Below are 20,966 nucleotides of genomic sequence, written 5' to 3' on the forward strand. Positions count from 1 at the left end.
TGTTCTGCTGTTGTTGAGCCTTAGCAAGTTGGCTTTCTAAGAAATTTCTGATAAATACGATTATGTGTTCACACCCTTAGCAGCTGCCGCCGAGGATGGCTGCCGTGTCTCGAGCTCCTCAACAACTCCACATTTTAGTGTTTTTATTGTTTTACTTTGTTGGTTGTTTTTAACTTTTTTTGCAACATGCAAACCGCCCAAGCGAGCCCTATCATCCAATAGAGAACAACTTTTACACATCAGGTCGCTGGTGGACAGCAATAATCCACGACGACCTGCAAACAATGGAGAGTCTCCGTATTTACCTGCTGGAGCTCTACCTGTGGAGCGCAGGAGGAAGAGACCACGAGGTTCCCGGGCCGGGGTCCTGGTCAGGCTGAGGAAACGTGAAAACAGGCCTCCTCTACCGAGTTTACTTCTGGCAAATGTCCAATCCCTGGATAATAAGCTGGACGAACTCCGTAGCAGGGTGGCATTTCAACGGGACATTAAGACCTGTAATGTTTTGGTTTTCACGGAGACTTGGCTCGACCCCACGATACCGGACGCCGCCATTGCTCCACACGGATTCTCCATTCATCGCCAGGACCGGACAATAAACTCAGGGAAGAGCAAGGGAGGAGGTGTCTGCTTCATGATCAACAACAACTGGTGCTCAGATGTGGAGATCATTTCTTCGGACTGTTCTCCCAGCCTAGAGCACATCATGATCGGATGCCGGCCTTTTTATCTGCCGAGGGAGTTCACATCTGTTGTTCTAACAGCAGTGTATGTTCCGCCGCACGCTGACAACAACACAGCGCTGGAGGAGCTGTATGGGATTATCGACAGGACAGAGACTTCTCGGCCAGAGGCCGCATTTATTGTGGCCGGGGATTTTAACAGAGCCAACATGAAGAAAGTCCTGCCGAAATACTATCAGCACGTCAGCTGCCCCACGCGCGGTGGAAATACACTGGACCATGTTTACACTCCTTTCCGGCATGGATATAAAGCCCTCCCCCGCCCCCCCTTCGGCAAGTCAGACCACATATCTCTTCTTCTGCTCCCCGTTTACCGGCAGAGACTGAAGAGGGACCGACCTGTGACAAGGACAGTGCAGCGTTGGTCCGAGCAGTCTGACTCTGCTCTCCGCCACTGCTTTGGCATCACGGAGTGGCGTGTGTTTGAGGAGGACGATATAAACACACACACTGACGCGGTCATTTGCTACATCGGCAAATGCATCGATGACGTCGTGCCGCGGATTACTATACGGACATTCCCAAATGAGAAGCCCTGGATAAACGGCGAGGTCCGAGCTAAACTTAAAGCACGGGCCATCGCGCACAGCGGCGGTGATTTGGATGAGTACAGGAATTCCAGGTATGCACTCCGGAGAGCTATTAGCAGTGCGAAAAGACAATACAGGGACAAGGTGGAGTCGAACTACAAGGGCTCCAACGCCAGAAATATGTGGTCTGGACTAAAAACAATAACAGACTACAAAAGGACAACGAGTGGTGCTGAGGAAGTGTCTGCATCTCTCCCAGATGAACTGAACACATTTTATGCACGCTTTGAGAAGCCCCCGGCTGTGGAGGCACCAAAGGCCCAGGATCCCTGCTCACTGGTTTTAACCAGTGCAGATGTGTGTAGATCTCTGAAAAGGATCAACGCACACAGGGCTCCAGGACCTGATGGCATCCCTGGCCGTGCTCTCAAGGTGTGTGCAGTTCAGCTGGCAGATGTGTTCACAGACATTTTCAATAGGTCACTGCTCCAGTCTGTAGTCCCCACATGCTTTAAAGAGTCCATCATTGTCCCTGTCCCCAAAAAGACAAAACCCATCTGCCTCAATGACTACCGCCCAGTTGCACTCACCTCCATCATCATGAAGTGCTTTGAGCGGTTAGTCAAAACTTTTATCACCTCCTCCCTCCCTGACTCACTGGACCCCCTGCAGTTTGCCTACAGAGCAAACAGGTCCACGGATGATGCCATCTCCCTCACCCTCCACACTGCCCTCTCCCACCTGGACCAGAGGAACACTTATGTGAGAATGCTGTTCATTGACTACAGTTCAGCATTCAACACCATTGTGCCCTCCAAGCTCATCATTAAGCTCAGGGACCTTGGGCTCAACAGCGCCCTCTGTGACTGGATCATGAGCTTCCTGACGGGCAGATCCCAGGCAGTGCGGATGGGGAACATCACATCCTCCACCTTGACCCTCAACACCGGAGCCCCTCAGGGTTGTGTGCTCAGCCCTCTCCTCTACTCCCTGTTCACGCACGACTGCGTGGCCACACACAGCTCCAACACCATCATCAAGTTTGCTGACGACACGACCGTCATCGGCCTGATCACAGACGGCGACGAGACGGCGTACAGAGAGGAGGTCAGAGCCCTGACATCTTGGTGCCAGGACAACAACCTCCATCTCAACGTCAGCAAAACAAAGGAGCTGATTGTGGACTACAGGAAGAGGCAGAGAGAAGCACACACACCCATCACCATCGACGGGACTCCTGTGGAGAGAGTCAGCAGCTTCAGGTTCCTCGGGGTTAACATCAGTGAGGACCTGACATGGACACATCACACCAGGGTCATATCCAAGACGGCTCGACAGCGGCTCTTCTTCCTCCGCAGGCTGCGGAAGTTCAACATGGACTCCAGGATACTCTGCAACTTCTACAGGTGCACCATCGAGAGTATCCTGACTGGCTGCATCACCGCCTGGTATGGCAGTTGCACCGCCCTCAACCGTAAGACTCTACAGAGGGTGGTGAAAACTGCTCAGCACATCACCAGGACGGAGTTGCCATCCATGGAGGACCTCTACACCCAGCGGTGTAGGAAGAAGGCCGGTAGGATATTAAAGGACCCCCATCACCCCAGCAACAATCTGTTCTGTCTGCTGCCGTCTGGCAGACGGTACCGCAGCATCCGGACCAAGACCACCAGACTCAGAGACAGTTTTATACCACAGGCTATAAGACTACTGAACTCCTGAGCTGTGTGGGTGTCTACTCGCATCTGTTTATAGTACACACATACATATATATTATACACATCTGCCATACATATCTGTTTATAGTACACATATCTATATATTATACATATCTGCCATACACATCTGTTATACATAATATATGCATCTGTCCATACCTCCTCATTCAACAGTGTAAAGTATTTAAATACTTTCAATGTATTCCACATATGTATATATTTCACATCCTCAAATCTGTATTGTTAATATTGTAAATATTCTTCTCTCTTTTTCACTATTTTATTTATCTTTTGCACCATGTATGTTGAGTTGTTGGAGGAGCACGCGACATAAGATTTTCATTGCCAACATATACGCTGTATCTGCTGTGCATATGACAAATAAAACCTTGAAACCTTGAAACCTTGAAACCATAATGCCAAACAAAACTATCAAATACAGTTACCTCTCTCTGTCACTCACACTTACTCACTCACGGTCACAAGTTTCAAACCTATGTCAGGATGTGTTATAACCATAGATGTACTTATACGTAGTTCTCAGTAGTGTGTATCGTCATTGTGTTGCCACAAAGAACAACGTGGGGGTTGTGGTAAGGGTGGGTGGAAGACATGTACATTCATTAGTTGCTGAGCTTTCAACGTGCAAACACAATAACTCACTGTAAGTTGTGCCATTTGATGGCACTGAATATAGAAGTGGATAAGGAAGAAGTTGCCCAATACTAAATCTATTTCTAGTCTTTGAATTCAGGCAACCACAGAAAAAACAGTCCCACATGTCATTAAAGGAGTCCCCTTAGAGGGGAGCTCCACCAAAAATACACATCAAGCTCTGTTAACAGGTTTTGTGCAGTACTTTTTAGTTTCCCTAGCGATCTGTGCAAAACCTGATAAATTGAAATCACTTGAGGTGAAACTTAAAGGAGATTTTCTTTTTTACATCTAAACTGTTTCGATTATACATTATTTACTCTTAAATTGATATGTTGTCACATTAAACTGTGTGTGTGTGTGTGTGTGTGTGTGTGTGTGTGTGTGTGTGTGTGTGTGTGTGTGTGTGTGTGTGTGTGTGTGTGTGTGTGTGTGTGTGTGTGTGTGTGTGTGTGTGTGTGACTGGAAGTATCTGCAGGCCTCTTTCCAGTGAACCATTTTTACATATACCCTGTTAAAAATCATCCACAGATTCAATTAGATAGTTTAGTTGTAAAAATACTCTTTATTCGCACACTTTCAGGGCACCTCAGTGTACAAGACAGTGGACAAAATTTTAAGACAAAATATTTAACAATAAAAATTGATTTACAATAAGAGCCAGATAGCAACTTGTTTGTTGTTTAAACAGTGAACAACAAACTATTCTAACCTAACGACCCCTAAAGTCAATCTGGTGACCATTAGGAAGGGGCCAAATCCCTAATTTGACAACCATAGGAACAAATTAGGTTAAAGTTTAGGTGCATGAGTATTTTCCCTTTGTTGTACTGATACCTGTACTTAAGTAAAGGATCTGAAAAACTCAGACCACCATTGAGTTTACTGTTTATTTTTCCTGAGGTATTCCACCAGAGGGCGCGGTTGTCTCTAGTCTGCTTCTAGTCATACAGACAGCAAAGTAGTTTAACTGATTTCGCATCAGTGAATAGAAACAATGAGAATATGTTTTCATTACTCCTCTTACTGCACAGATCTGGGGAAAGTCTGCAGTGAGGTATAGAAAACATGAAAGCCTTCACATTTACATCAGTGTTTCCAACGGCAGAAACAAAAACATGACAGGAAGTACAGTATCTCTTAGTGGGAAAGAGGTGCATTCCCCCAACCCCCACACGACCAAAAGCACGTTTTTGAAAGTTCTCAGCCACCGGTGGAACAGATCTGACTAATAAAGCATGACAAAAATGTTTTCCTATGGTCCAATAGTATCGATATTTAAAAAACATTGCATATGTATCACAATGAAATCAAATCAAATCATTAAAACATACATTTTAGAATGAAAAACAAAAAGAGGTCGAAAATACAAAATACTATAACGTATTACGTGAGGTATTTATCCAAGTAAAGGCTACCTGTTATTATTTATTTTTAAATTGACAAATGACAAAAGATTGAGGTATAGATGATCAACACTGTATGGATTTATACAAATCTTTCACACAAATTAAAAAATCTAACTAAGAAAAGTCAGATCCCATACTTCAGATTGTGAACACACCTGCTACAAAATAAAGATACAGTAATAGTTCTTCTGATGTATTTCTAGCAATAATAGATCAAATGTGAGTGGTCAGCTTGCAACAAGACCTTCTGTAAGACCACGATCCCTTTTTACAGTCGTACTTTCAAGCATAAACCAACGGTCATACTTACAGGCATGAAACAACAGTGTGTAGAACCACACTTAAGAAGGAGGTGAATTATGTATATTACATTCACTACAATCTGACCTTAAAAGTTCACAGTCATAGTATGCGGATTCATTTGAGTCCTCAGGACAGGTGTTCTTGATTCGGTTTGAGAGAAGACAGACTGTCATCTCCGCTTTCTTCAACTGGGCTCCGACACAATGATTCATTTTCTGGAAACAAACATCAAAGCACAATTATTATTATTATTATTCAACATAAATATACATATTTGTTGTCATTTAACAGATATAAGGCACATTTGGTATAAAACACAAAGCCAGAAACAAATTAAAAAGGTGGGCAACATGAGGTAAAAAATGATTAAAATGTGTAATGTAATATTCACCTTGTAGCAACGATGTGTTTCAACTACTTTTACTTCACTTTTACTTTAGCATGCAAAATGACCACAAAAACGCTTTTTCAATTCTTTGTCCAGTCAATGTTCTCATATGACTCTCCCCATGCTATTCTTTAAGTTCAATATAGCATTACTTTGAATCCAGTGACATACTTGGTACTGCAGGTTGAAGATTAACGTGCAGCTTGCAGGTCGCAGCAGTCAGCACAAGCAATCCAACAATTCCAAATATGAGAAGGACCATACCTATAAAGCAAGTCAAAGGTTACTTAATTTGAACTTTAATTGTGTTGGATAAAAAAGATAGCAACACATTCTTTACCTGCACCAAAATAGGATATTGAATCTGAGGGATGGATTATCCTTGGTGGTCCGTCAACAGCTTTGGTGCTGGTGGTGATGATGCTGGTAGCGGTGGTGATGTTGGTGTTAGTGGCAGGATGTGATTTTTTAGCTTTGTCCGCCTCATGTGAATGGTGGGATGTTATTCTTGTGAGTACAGAAACTGTGTTTGATGTGGTGGCTGCAGTGATGTAACTGTCCATATTACATAGGACATCTGACGTCTTGTTTCCAGGCAATTTCACTCCTGATTTACATCTAGAATGAAGGATAAATGATGCAGCTTTCAAAATCAATGTAGTTGAAATTATTTGTTTTTTATATGCGTGTGCAGATTCGAAACATTATAATATACATACTCTTTCCATTTCTGACATTGTGAGCCGATGTGTGAGCTGAAAAATCCATCTTCACACTCTGAACATTCTGGTTGTTGTGGAGAAATAATACATAAAATGTTAAAATTAAAAATGTACATTATAGTTTCTATACATTTGGTATACATTCTTGGATTAAATGTACCTCCATGTTTTAGTTCAAATCCCATTTTACATCGGCACGTGGAAGAATCATGGCGAACAAATCCCCCACGGCACTGACATTCAGTGTCTGTCTCTTTTGTGCACTTCACTTTAAGAACACTTCCCTTCACTACAACAAAAGAAAATCAACATCATATCACATGGACACGATAAATGTACTTTCTTCTATTACAAAAATGTATCCAGATTGATTTAGTTTGGTACTATTACATCTGAATCGGATCTAAAGCCAAAGTATTTAAAATAATATGCAATTTCACATTATTGTTTTGTTTTTTGTAAAATACATCATACCCAATCTTTTACACTTACTGTGATCACAATGTGTACAAGCTTTGCAGTATTGGGAATGATTCTCAACAGGTTGAAAATAGCCATCCGGGCAGGGTTCACAAAAACTCTCTCTGGAACGAACCCGAACATTTATTCGCTGACCTTGAATTATTTCAGAAGCACACAAGGAATGTGAGAAAGGTGTAACCCAAAAAACATTAGTATATTCTATAGCATTATTCAGAACAAAAAGAAAACTCACAGTTTAGTATGAAAGTCACACTTTACCTGAAGGGCACTTCTGGGCATCCAAATCATAAATCAGTTCATAAAAAGTTAAAGTGAATATGAGCAGTTTGAGCAGGATCATGTTCAAAAGTTCAGTGCTGGCAATTGCCGCTTTGTTTCCTGTTTGAAATACCACAGAGTGAGACAGAGACTACCCAGATATGGAAATGCCATTATCTTATAGACATGAAATACCCATGTGTGTATCTGAGACAGAATGAATCACATGTATTCATCCACAACTTTTTTTTTCTTAAGCTGGAAACATTTAGGGTTTGATGACATAAATAGGAATGAATACACATATAAGCCAAAACCTTTAGTATACTTAATGTCTTTTTTGTGACCTAATACTTTACAATGACAAAAAAAACTTTTTAAAAACTGAAAATAATACGAATGATAGGTTACATTAAGCAAGTTTGCAGTCAAGTGTTATTCCATCTAAGTATTTTAGGACCAACCAACATGTTTACTATTGCAGTATAAACCTGAAAAGCAAGCAACTACACCTTGAGTTAAGGTTTTTGTTTTTCACAATGATATTTGTTTAGTGCTTTTTTTTAAAATATGTTAATGTGTATACACACACAATACATTGCAAAAGTATGCTCATTCATGGGGAATGATCTTGAATCCAAAAAAAAGACACAGGCATGACATTTTAGTAAGAAAACAATTTGTGTCATAATGTTTTCCACAAAAAAACACTACAAACTCCACTGACAAAGTATTCAGTAATTCCATTGTTCAAACAGCCATGTGTTTTTGACTTAACTTGTGCCAAAATGTACATTTTGATGATAAGACCTTAATTTGATAGATAAAAGAAATTGTTGTACATGTTAGGGAATATTTTTGTGTAAGCTTGTAAATCTTTAGCTCATTTGCATCTCTTCTCTCTGTTCTCCTTTGACCTGGCTCTACGGCATTGCAGGTATTGTTATCTCCATTAAGAAGGGGCAGCCTGGGCTTCCGAAGCCTTGTTGTTCCCACAGTGGGTACAAGCTCATGCTGACCTAAGATTGGCTTTATTGTTTAGGGACAGCTAGCGCCAGTTTATCTGGCCCACTATGCTCGGGTAAGCACCTTATTTGTGACCTAAATGACAGTTTAAGTTAAACGTATTGTCTGAAATTGTTTGAAGAATGTTGTTTATCCATTTGGAACTAGTTAAAACCTCTTCCTATTGTTGAGATCTTCAGAATTGGTTTGGCAACCGCTGTGGCAACTCGCGTCTACAGTAAATGTCTTGTCAATTCTCCGGCCGTAACTCCAAATAAACCCAACAGTGTTTTGCCATCAAGTTCCTCCTCTCCGGTGTCTCTCTGAGTTTCGTCTCCATTGCTTCAGAAGTTTCCACCACAATACATTAGATGCAGTTAAAGGTAATAATCATTTTCCATATTTATCAGCCTGCTCCACTATAAAAGATGTTATAAAACAGAAATGTATTCTCAAAACAGCCTTAGTGCTTTTGGGCAGTGTTATCCTTTATTTGGGCTATTTTTATACTTTCAGAACAAATAGGAAAATATGAAGAAAAAAACCCAGCTGTTTACATGTCGGAAACTATGAAGCTTCATGTTTCTTCGCCAGTAAAACACAACATACCTTTGCTCATGGACTCAAAGAGCAGATGGAAATAACCACATGTTCTAGATCAGTCTGCAAGATAAAAGCACAAATTGCAAGCTAGCTTCTTCAAAGCATTGGTTTAACATACACCTCCACCTAAGTTTGAGGTGGCTGTCACTCAGTGAAATAAAAAACTAAACCACTTTTTAACAAGGCTATCAAAAAAATCCATCTGGTTAAGTGCCTGGTTGTTATCTTGATACAATATTACCATAAGTAACATAATGGAATTAATCAAGTGGAGCTGTTTAGGACAAAGTGAATTTCTAGATTATCTATTATTATCTAAATGTGTTATGTATGACCTTGTCTGGTGCAACAAAACTAACTGGAGATCCAGAGAGATGTCAATCCAGCCCCTTTTATATCACACAATCTTGAGAAGGGGACTAATCAGGTTATGTGGGCGGACCGTCTGCTCAGAGGGGCTTTAATAAAGAAAGTATGCTTTCTCATGGGTACACTCTTTTGCTATATTGAATGAATTTGAAGGAGGTAATTATTTTGTGCCTTGCCCTTGAATGGAAAAGGTTTTACAGAACTTATAATTGACATTACGATATGAGACCAAGAAGATTGTACATGAGCCAGCTTCACTGAACTCTTTCAACTGGTCACCATTTTCAGGTGTACAGAGAAGTTGTTTACCAGAAGAGAAAGTTTAGATGGTTGCCGGACTTTTGCAAATCTTTTTACCAGTTGACAAACAAATTAGCAGCATGGAAATGGACAAAATACTGCACCTTAAAAGTAATATTTACATTTAAATGTTTTCTTTACCTTGTTACTGGCAGACTGCATATAACAGAGAGACCATCCTTAACCAGCCCAAGTACTGTACTTTCGTAACATTTTTAGGTACTTGTACTTTACTTGAGAATTTCCATTTTATTCTACTTGATACTTCTACTCCACTACATTTTAAGAGGGAAATAATATAATTTTACTCCACTACATTTATTTAACAGCTTTAACTACTTTTAACAAAAGACATATCTACTAGAGCAGTGATTCTTAACCGTGGGGCCGCGGTATATATATATATATATATATAAAGACTTCACAGATTATAAGGCTATAGTTTCATTTGCACTTTATTTCAATTTTATTTACAGTTTATTTCATTTAAAAAAATATTCATATTATTGGAATGTATTTATTTTGTCACCTTTTTATTGATTGATTGATTTATATATATATTTGTGATTTTTTTATTATAAGTAAAATCTAAATATTGGTCCTTTTTTAATTAAAAAGCCTGACTTGATCCTTTAAAAAAAATCTTGTCCCGGCTTGATTTGTGTCAGGAATGAGGCCTATAAGCCTGTTCAGTGGCTTGAGTGGCTTGTGTGTGCAGGTTTACATACACATGTCTAATAAAAGTCTTTGTGATGATCCCATTTTATCATGTCATTTTATTTGACAAGGTTTTTGCTTGTTAAACTGTAAGTGGATTTGGTTTATTATTGAATACAAATCAAACCGTGAGTGAGGTCAATTAAACCTATACAGTGTAAATATTTAATGGGCCCCGGGCCACTTTGTACTATAAAGATTGGGCCTCAAGGTCAAAAAGGTTAAGAACCCCTGTACTAGAGTACTTACTCTTTTAGTCACAAAAGTGTCAAATTATTGAGATATTTGACCAAAACTCATTCAGAACTGTGTTTGTCTTCAACAGTAACATGCAACTTAATGCAACAATATTATCTAGAAATGTCTCATATATAAAAATGATTATATACACACACTGAAAAAACTGAACCGTTGACTTTAATTAAATGTAGTACGTCAACAGATTTCACATAACTGTATTAGGTTAGGTGAAAGCAGTAATATTACGTTTAAATAACAAATATTAGGTTTGACATAATATTGTTTTGCTTTCAACTAACCTAATACATTTATGTGAAATGTGTTGACTTAATACATAATTAAAGTCAACGTTTCAGTTTTTCATTGCAAGTTGGTACATTTTGCTGATAATACTTTTATACTTTTACTTAAGCAAGTAATACTTTTTCTTGTAATTAAATATGTTTTACAATAATAAATTGCTACTTACACTGAAGTGTTGAATTGTCTTGAAATGTGCTCACAGGCGTTGGTTTGGTTCTGCTTTGTTCTTGAATGTCTGTAATATCGAAAGGATCCAGTAGGTGGTGGTAACCTGACGTTCTTTTTATTAAAAGAAGAAACTAGTCACGACTCCAAATTCTGTAATGCGACATGTCGAAAAGCAAGTCAGATGAAATGCGGCACTACTGAGCAATACTACTTGATGTTGTTTAGTTGTTGTTAAAAGAGAAACTGTCACACCAGGCGTTTACCCAGTAAGTGTAAAGCAGTCATTGTCTTTCGTTGTAATATTACTTCCCAATTTGACGCTTTTTTCTACTGAAACACATGTTTAAACTGTTAGAAAAACAAATAATAATTGGGGGTTTTCTCTGTGAAACAAGGAACTACACAATCTGTTGCAGCGGGTCTGTATAGTGATCCTGCCTTTTAAAAAAAACAATGCTGGTCACCGTTTTCTGTGCGCCGAGGGATAGCCCAGAAACCACCTTCGCCCTCGATGTATCCCCAGAGCTGGAGCTGAGAGACTTTATAGCACTTTGTGAACTGGAATCAGGAATCCCAGCTGGGGAAATCCAGGTAAGAGCCAGGCTAGCTGTAGCCAGAGAGCTAACGTAGCTAAGAGCTAGCTAGCTGACTGACTAGCATGAATCGGACGTTTGCTGTTTTGATGGACGGTGTGTTGCGATCAGGAACACACATGACACCGACATGTGCCTTCAAGGGTTATTTTTTATTTGTTCCATCAGTTATTAACAAGCAAATGGCTTTAGCTGAGGGTGAAATTAAAACTAAGTAACCTAGCTGCTGTCCAACTGATAAAGACTGAGGCTAACTGTTACACGAAGTTAGAAAAAAATGATTGCTTTCTTATCTTTTTTCGTGACACATTGTGCTCCAGTAATGTAAGAATACAAAATACGTTATTGTTTTAAGTTCTTTCCAGCTAAAGGCTGACATTTGTGTCTGTGTAAAATCTGTAAACAATAAGGGGACATTATAACACAACATAGCACACATTAAAACACATTTAGAGAAAAGTAGTTGGGAAGTTTCATTAAAAGAAGCACTGACTGAATCCAGTAGCAAGGAGGTCATATATATATATATATATATATATATATATATATATATATATATATATATATATATATAGCAATGAGGATAAACGATGTAACTAGAATAACTGACTGGTTGTGTCAGTTTTAGGCCTAATCTGAAACAGTTTTGATAATTAAAACAATTCTCAACTGAAAATGTTAAATGTTCTCTGATTTCACTTTCCAAAGTGATGATTTGCTTCCTTTTTTGGAACATGTTGTAACATGTACAGACTCTAAACTGTGGTAGACAACATGCTGCCAAAATGCTCGTTTCATAATGAATATAGGTTTCCAGTTATGTTTTTTTCCATTTATACGGGAACACTGGAAACAGAAAGTTAGGGTTATATAATTACCTGAAACAAATGCAATGATAGCTATTAAAATAACGTTGTACACCTGCCTTGTAAAGTAGTTTTTACAAACCACTGAATTGTTGAGCCAGTGCAAATATTATATACAGTTAAGTCTTCTTGCAAATGGAGCTAACGACTGCATTATTTTTTAACAATTGGACAATATTGTTTGTGTTAGGCATGCTTAGCTAATTTAGTTGTGTATTTTATAATATAATATCATTATATTTAACAAAAGCAATAACCTGTACACCTTTTGTTTGATGATGAATTGTTTTTTCCGTAACAGGTCACATATATAGAACAGCCCCTAAAAGACCCAACTCGTGCCTTGGGGACCTATGGTGTTAAAGATGGAGATGTGGTGGTTCTCAGGCAAGTTGACAGAAGGCCACCATCAACTCAGCCAGCATTTCCAGGTAACACAAGTTTCTTGAAATTATAACGCTTAATTGGGGGTCTCCTATTATGTTCTTTTATGGCATATATTATTGGTCTCAAATATATATTAAAAAAACATGTCTCTGATGTGATTTGCTCAAAATACCAAACAGATCATTGATTTTAGCATGTCCGCTAGCCCTGTTTCAGCCCCTTTTTGAAAGTGCTGATTCTGTGACTGTCGCTTTAAATTTAAAGCTGAGCTGAAGCTTCCCACGCCCCTTTGGAGCGTCATGATCTCTGTCAGAAGAGAGACGTTTCTAACGGAGAAACTCAGCTAAATGCTGCCGTGATTAAACGCCATATTATGTTCAAAACCACATCAAGCATTATTTCTGAAACACTTCTCAGTGTTTACCACTATAACAGACATTATTTGTATTATATATACAACAACTCTCCTGCAGACCTGCTGAATACACAGACACAGCAGCAGCAGAGGGGATTCAGCTCGCGACTGTATATTGGGGATGATGGGTTGAGACGTGTCACGTGGGTGGGACGTTGCCAGGAGTTCAATGTAAAGCCAGCCCACATTTCCATCATATCGGCAGCAAATCTGCATCAGCTCGTTTTTACCCGCGTTTTTAGAGATGTGGGTAGGGAGGAAAAGAGAGAGGGTTGTATTTTCTGACATTTTGTGAGTCTCCTTACACACCGGGGACACATTTTGATGTATAAAAGACTAAAAAAAGTGCATTTTGCATAATAGGGGACCTTTTAAAGTGGTGGTGGAATGATGTTGCGTCAGACAAAAAGCAAACTATTTGAAAAAAAACAGAAGATTTTTCAGTTCGATTTTGGAATATTCTAGTAAATTAGTTCACACGTTTTGTTAAGCAGGACAAATCTACATATTTTAACACCACTTTGAGGATTTAGGAATTGTAAATGTATAACGTTTGGCTTTAAACAAGCAACTTCACGGTTTTATGTATTCAGCCCCCCCCCCCCTCCCTTAAAGCTAAAGTTGGATTCCTGTTCGGTGTGCTGAAATGTAATAGTGTCATTTAGATACTTCTTTGAAACCGCCTTTTTTATGATGAGAAGAAGCGATAGACTTTTCCGAATGGGGTATTTACTCAAGTATTTTATGTGTAAACAAACTCAAAAGTATCTAAGGCTTGTGCGAACTACACATCTAACCAGAAACGTATTTTTAAAAAAGCATTGACTGGGCAAAAACACATTAACGTTAAATCTTGCAGGAATACAGTAAAAGGGTTATATCTCTAGGGACACAAGAAGGCAACACCAGTAAACTAACTACAACAAAATATTTATGCATCAACTATAATCTCACTTCTTGTCCTTGTAAAGTGCTGAACTTTCACAATGTATCTCTTGTACTCCTAAGGTCTACCACATATTGACTTTCGTTCTATCACAATCCCCGGCACCTCATCTTCATCTGGTCAACGTGGTGCCATGAGGACACAGCAGCAACAGGCTTCACAGCCCCAGCCATCGCAGCCGCAGCCTCAACAGCAGCCGCAGCGTGCCACACAATCTTCTACGCCAGCGGCCTTTCGCGGCTCCTCTCCTCAGGGGATGGATGACCCTGCCTTACTCCAGCAGATGCTATTATCCAATCCACACGAGCTTTCACTCCTTAAGGAGCGAAACCCGCCACTTGCCGAGGCTCTGCTGAGCGGAGATATTGGTAGAGAAGAGCATTAATGTCACGTGCCGCAATCTATGTTTATGTTTCTTTACAATACCAGATCTTAACCTGGCATGTCATTGTATATTTCCACCTCTTCAGAGCGTTTCACCAAAGTGCTGCTGGAGCAACAGCAGGATCGAGCCAAGAGAGAGCAAGAGAGGATCAGACTTCTGACTGCTGATCCTTTTGATATAGATGCCCAAGCAAAGATTGAAGAGGACATCAGGTATGGTATAGAACATCTAGACATTTTTATAACACACAAAAGCCCTTTTTCCAGCATGGTACAGCTCAGTTTTACTTCCCAAGCTAGATAATGCGGTTATTATTTTGTAATATAACAATTTCTTTCATTTTTCTTATTGAAATGTACTATTTAAAATAGCCTAAGGGAAAGCAGCTTACTCATTAACATGAACAGCATGTTTTCAGTATCTATAATAATGAAAATCCCTTACTCTTGTGTTTTTGCATATTCCAGGCAGCACAATGTTGAAGAAAACATGACCATTGCAATGGAGGAGGCGCCAGAAAGCTTTGGGCAGGTGGTTATGCTCTACATTAACTGCAAAACCAATGGACACCCTGTGAAAGCTTTTGTTGACTCAGGTAATGAGCATTACATCCCGATTCCATCTGTTGTAGTTTAACAGGCTCAACTTGCTGTCGTGTTTTAGTTTTTGTTTGTGGTATGACAGATAAAAAAGATTACTGTATAAAGTTTCTGATTTGCATAACATCAGGGTGTGCATTTTGTGATCAAAGTAATCATTTTATCTGATCACACAGATTACCCAAGATACATGTAGGATGATTACACTGCATTGTATTGCTTCTTCTTTGAACAGGCCTTTTGTTATATGTTGAATAAGATTAAGACATTCTAGAGCCCTGACATTGCTTGTTTTTAGGAGCCCAGATGACCATCATGAGTCAAGCATGTGCTGAGCGCTGTAACATCATGAGGTTGGTGGACCGTCGCTGGGCCGGGATCGCAAAGGGAGTGGGCACCCAGAAGATCATTGGCAGAGTTCATTTGGGTAGGTATTTTTTAACTGTTTTTTCTTTGAAGCATGTCCATAGTAGTTTCCAGAAGAAAAAAAGAACCCTTCATTTATGATATTCCAATCTTTGGTGACATTTATTTATACTCCTTGCAGTCAGACAAACTCCTCCTGCTGTTTGAACATGTGCTGTATGGTTATATAGCATAGTTTGGCAGAATTACTGGGTGTTTTTGAGTCAACTTCCTATGAACTCTCACACAGAATAATGTTTCCAAACTGGTTTTATTTCAAGCTGCTGATGTGAAAGTTATTGCATGTGAGGTATATCTTGTAGGGATGTTTGTGAAGATGATGAAGAAGTCTCCGTAGATACCACACATGACTTTTCATTTTCATTATTTTGTGTTCTTTCGTTTGACTCGTGTAGCTCAGGTCCAGATAGAGGGAATCTTTCTTCCTTGTTCTTTCTCCATCTTGGAGGACCAGCCAATGGACATGCTGCTTGGCCTGGATATGCTGAAGAGACATCAGGTGTGAGCCTGTTTTCTTTTATCTGTGCTTAGTATGCAGTTTGCTTTAGGAATTAATAACACAATACAGGGATTTCCACTTTGTACCATAAAGTTGAACTATATCCGTGAGCATAATTTGTCGTGATTTCTTGCAGTGTTCGATCGACCTGAAGAGGAACTTGCTTCTGATTGGGACCACAGGCACTGAGACTCACTTCCTGCCTGAGGCGGAGCTGCCAGAGTGTGCCCGGCTGGCATACGGACCAGAGGGCAGAGAAGATAACCGTCCAGATGAGACAGGTGACAGAGAACTGGCGGAGGCTCTACAGAGGTCCATACAGGAAAGCGGTAAGACCCAGTCTTCCATCTCTGCTCCGTGGCCTGTGTTTCATTGGGCTTGTTTCAGCTAAGTTAGAATCATATTTGCATGTGCCACTTAAAGCTTTTTACTCTCAACCCCATTTATGCAGTCATCATCAGTCACATGATCACTTCATGCCATCACCTCAGCAAATGATATGTGCTTTAGAATATGACGGCGCCAGGAAATTGAGAGATGTCTGTCAGCAAAGTAAAAGCGTTTATGATAAAAATAAAAAATGAGTTCCTGGCTAAGATCAAGCTTTTAAGGCTTGAAGGGAAACACACTCGGTCTGTTGGTCGCTTGTTTCTGCACGTGAAGGAACTTTAAGCCGCATTTATTATTAAGATTTGAAACAATTTATATAAAGCCATTACTGAGTTGTATGGTTAATTGGGCTCCACTAGTTGTTAGTTGCCCTGTCTCGGTGGATGTTGTAGTATTTACTATTGACCTTGGAAAAAGCACTAGAGCACCAATGGCTCCAATGCGTAATGGAGCCATCAGTGCTAGACCACAGTACTAAGTGTGTGTTGATGCAATGTTTCGGCACTGAGCAGCAGTGAGAGATCAGCACTTGAAGCTTCCTACAAAGACAAACTGAAAAACACATCTTGGGATGATATAAACATAGATAGTTGTCATTATGAAATACATTTGTTTACACAGCACATTTTCTTATTCAAAAGTGTTTCCCTTTAATGCTTTTCAAAGCATACATTGATGTTTTTGCCATTGCCATTGATACACTTAGTCTGTGTTGCAAGTCATGTCCAGTAATGGCTGCACATTGCAATTGGATTCACAGTAAAAGCAGCGGCAGTAAGTACATTGGATTCTCTTTCGAACAGCAGCCATGTGGAATGAGGAATCCATCATAAGAGGAATTGATCAGCCGTTGAAGCACTTTGATTCATGACTATGGTGGCTAATGGATTCTGACCATATGTCCTACTGATTTGAGTTTTCTGAGGTTCACTGACGGGTTATGTGATTACTCTGTGTGATAGAACAAAGGCTCTCGTTCTTTTGGATGACACTTTTCACATCTGTGTGTGAAAAGGCTGATAGGTTGGTGCATGCTCTGTGTGTGACTGCTAACTTTCTCCATCCCTTTGCATGATGTGTGTGTGGTGTGCGCTCTAACCCCTGAGCAGGACAGCACTGATGCATTTGGAGACAGCTGGAGAGGGCCCTACCAACCAGGTACTGCAAATCACAAGTCCATTGCGAGGCTAAGCCCATTGCTATTTGTGTCTTTTACTTTGCGGTTATTTTGCTGCTGGATTGGTTAATTGATGTTGTACTTTTGTTTCATGTGTTGTGTATGTATTTATTCTGGATGCATATAAAAAATAGGATAAAGAAGAACGTGTCAACCACAAAATGTGCACCGAGTGTAAGGCCTGTCATGATAATTACTTTTTTGACTTATCATTAATTAACATTTTTGCTGACCTGGATTTTGACCGTTTTCTTGACTCATGTCGACAACATTTAAGCCAGCATGAAGAAGAATAACCAGCAGACATTCAGCATTTTTGATGAGCTTTTTTAGTTTTTGAATGTAATTTTGATTGAGTCTCTTTTTATTTAATTTTTTTTGTTTATTTTATTTAGGTATTTTACATTCCAGTTCTGAACGATATTATTAGAAATGAAATTGTATTACTCTTCAGAAGGGTTTACTTTCATTAATATGCTGTTATCAACATATTGGTGGCATTAAATGGTCTTAAAAAAGAATAGTAATATTTATCATAATTATGGGACAATATGTAGTCCAGCAAAATGATCATGACAGGTCTAGCGGGTATTCAAGAAATTTCAGTCAGGAAATGTGTGTTTCCTTAGTATCCAAAGTTATAGCTCCAGTCTGGTTCACTGTTTCATTCCAAGTTATATCTTCCCTTACAATAGACACCGCAGATGGACAAACTACCTCGCCGCAGCCCCCACAACCATTAACATTACCCAGAACCTTAGACCAAATGTCCTCATCCTCCTGCCCTTCACAAAACCCTTCTTCTGGCCAGCCCCAAACCCTGGATCGTTCTCAGTCTGCCCCGGCCGCATTGGACCAGGCCTCAGCTCCAGAGCCGAGCCAACATGTCCTCCAGGAGCCTCCTCGGCCTGCGTCCTCAGCAGAGGATGCTGGTCCTGCACCTCATCCGCTCCACCCTCCCCCTCTTCCTGTCCAACGCAACTCCAGAGTGTCTCCTGTACCCTGTCCATCAACAGACGTCCTCCGTTCACGTACACCTCCTGCGGACATCAATTCAGCCTCCCAGGATCCGGAGGGTGAGGTACAGCCGGGCAGCGCAGAGTGGGAGACTGAATCAGATGAAGTGATGAACAGCCCCGTGCTCCCCCATGCAGAGGAACTTTCCCCCACTCAACCCATGGAGCAGGAGGCGACAGGGTGTGACACCACTGATGCCCCAGAACTCCGCCTGAGTGCTCTTATCCAACCGGACTTGGTGGAGATGGAGTCCTCCCCTTCCTCCCAGGGCGTGGCGTCCCCTGAGAGAGACCAGCCCGAAGGAGAGCATTGCTCCAGCTCCGACAATATCCCATCCCTGGCGGCTGCTCTGATGGAGCTCCACGAGCTGCTGGTGTCCAACAACCATGCTCAGTCCCAAAACCGCAGCACCTCCTGCTCCCCGTCACATCCATTCAACCAGGAAACCAACGACCCCGAGACATGCACCCAGACCCCCGAAGACACCACACTTGTCCCCTCTACTGCCATCCCAGCCAGTGCAGAACCAAGCGATGCCAAAGCCCACCATGCTGCTGCTGTGTCTGATGAGGGACCATCTAAGTGTCTTGCGACTGACCTCTCTGAACAGGCGGAGCATCTGGACGGGGACACGTTGGAGACTGCGGAGGGTCGAGGACCGCTGCAGCGTCCAGATGGCTCCTGGGGAGAGGACGGCAGATAAATGTGGGCGAGATGAGGTAAATAACATCAGCAGTTTTCAGACTGAGCCAGAGGATCCTCCTGATCCCGCAGGGGACCTGGAGGTCAGGGAGCCTCCAGAGGGCCAGCAGGGGAGAGGGGTCGCCGACGGGCGAGCCTCTGGCACTAACACCCCAGACACTCTTGGCCTCCAGACTGAGCACACTTTTCTCAGCCCTCTGTCCATGGCAGTGGGCTCACCTGAGGAAGTCTCAAGCACCTCCTCCCCTCCTCTTGCTCAGGGTCCCCAGCTGACATGTCCGACCCCTCTCGTTCCTTCTCCGCGTCCTTTAAGAGAACAATTCCCAGCTGAGCACATCCAGAGAATTCAGGCAGCGGGGTTTTCTGCCAGGGAGGCCGCAGAGGCACTGGAACAAGCCCATGGGGTTGTGGAGCTCGCTCTGCTGGCGCTACTAGCCCGCAGTATCACTGTGCCCACCTAGACTCAGAACCATACGAGTCCCCAGACCCCCATCTCAGCGTCTCTCTAATTTATACCTTGATACTGACCCAGATGTCTCTTCTTAGCAGGGAGCACGTTCAAACACAGGGAAATTCTGTCCCTCTCTGTGTGTCCTACAGAATATCCCAGACAAACAGGACAACTGGTAAAACTGTTCCGGATACTGCTGATATGTGAGGTGTGTTTGCATGCAGATGTTTTGGGTGGCCACCCCTTTCATTGGTTTTAGACAGTTGGTATGGTAGATTGATTTTCTTCTTTTTTTGTTGTCCATTGTTGACACATTTATAAAATGCCCGATGTATGATTGATTCTTTATGATTTCCCCTTTGATACCTCATAAAACAGTTTTTTAAGTTGTGAAGCATCAGTTAAATGAAATAAAATCTCAAAATAGAGTAGCGTTACTCCTCTGTCTGCTGAGCTTTAGGTTATTCAGCACAAACATGAATATTTGAAACAATTTTGCGGTGAATGGTTTTTATTTTGGTAGCGCGTTAGCTCTCAAATTGGAACCTAATGACGGAAGGCGTCATTGTGGGAACTGCTCCAGTTAAGAAGGTTTGATCATTGTTGGCCAAGTTTACAATGTCTCTACATAAGTAAAAGTCCCCTTTATCCACGGCTATTATCACACTGAAATATCAATATCATAGATGGCATTTTTCCATTCAGTATGTGTGTTTCAGACAGTATCTTTTACGGTATTTGTTATTTTCCACAGTTTAAAAGCATCTCCATGTGTAGATTACAAACCTGTTTGTGGTAGCTCCTGTTTAGAAATTCCTTTTTATTTTGTGTCAAATCTTCACAGTGTGTGTTCTTACCTTTTTTTTTAAAAACACCCATTTTCATTTTGTAATCTGTTAAGATATTGTCATGTCGGTGCATCATATATCAAGGATGGATTTTAATGGCTTTATCTGGGTCATATACAAACAATGTTCAGGCAGATTGATTTATCTACTTTTATCTTGTATGGAATTTTAAATTGCAAATAAAATGGAACTAGTATTTGTACACTGTGTGGATTTATTGTGTACTTATTGCCTGTCATCGAATCAATGAACTCAACTATGTCAGCTTTAATACAACAAGACACACAGGGGAGGCTACAGTTTGTGCTCCAAACCATTAAACTGTGGAAAAACTATTCCTTTTTTAGCTCTA

General features: G+C 40.8%; 2 protein-coding genes across 3 annotated transcripts; one reads left to right on the plus strand and one right to left on the minus strand.

Moving 5' to 3' along the window:
• Positions 1-4,187: 4,187 nt before the first annotated feature.
• si:ch73-361p23.3 (tumor necrosis factor receptor superfamily member 4) lies at positions 4,188-8,282 on the minus strand. Its single transcript, XM_063910614.1, has 7 exons — positions 7,209-8,282; positions 6,960-7,082; positions 6,628-6,756; positions 6,465-6,531; positions 6,086-6,363; positions 5,917-6,009; positions 4,188-5,572 (listed from the first exon to the last, which is right to left on the minus strand). The coding sequence occupies exons 1-7, from the start codon at positions 7,288-7,290 to the stop codon at positions 5,484-5,486; spliced, it is 861 nt and encodes a 286-aa protein (XP_063766684.1). The 5' UTR covers positions 7,291-8,282; the 3' UTR covers positions 4,188-5,483.
• Positions 8,283-11,053: 2,771 nt separating this feature from the next.
• On the plus strand, positions 11,054-20,816 carry ddi2 (DNA-damage inducible protein 2). 2 transcript variants are annotated; one of them, XM_063910613.1, is made up of 11 exons: positions 11,054-11,179; positions 11,309-11,504; positions 12,674-12,803; positions 14,183-14,488; positions 14,591-14,717; positions 14,973-15,100; positions 15,403-15,531; positions 15,926-16,029; positions 16,166-16,358; positions 17,529-17,577; positions 18,292-18,470. In XM_063910613.1, exons 2-10 carry the CDS (start codon positions 11,367-11,369, stop codon positions 17,537-17,539), a joined length of 1,266 nt encoding a protein of 421 aa, XP_063766683.1. In that variant the 5' UTR covers positions 11,054-11,179; positions 11,309-11,366; the 3' UTR covers positions 17,540-17,577; positions 18,292-18,470. The 2 variants fall into 2 exon arrangements, with proteins under 2 accessions (XP_063766683.1, XP_063766682.1); XM_063910612.1 differs by lacking the exon at positions 17,529-17,577 and having other exon boundaries at positions 18,292-20,816.
• The last annotated feature ends 150 nt before the right edge of the window (positions 20,817-20,966 follow it).

The sequence above is a fragment of the Eleginops maclovinus genome, chromosome 20 (assembly GCF_036324505.1).
Source record: "Eleginops maclovinus isolate JMC-PN-2008 ecotype Puerto Natales chromosome 20, JC_Emac_rtc_rv5, whole genome shotgun sequence".
Lineage (NCBI taxonomy): Eukaryota > Metazoa > Chordata > Actinopteri > Perciformes > Eleginopidae > Eleginops > Eleginops maclovinus.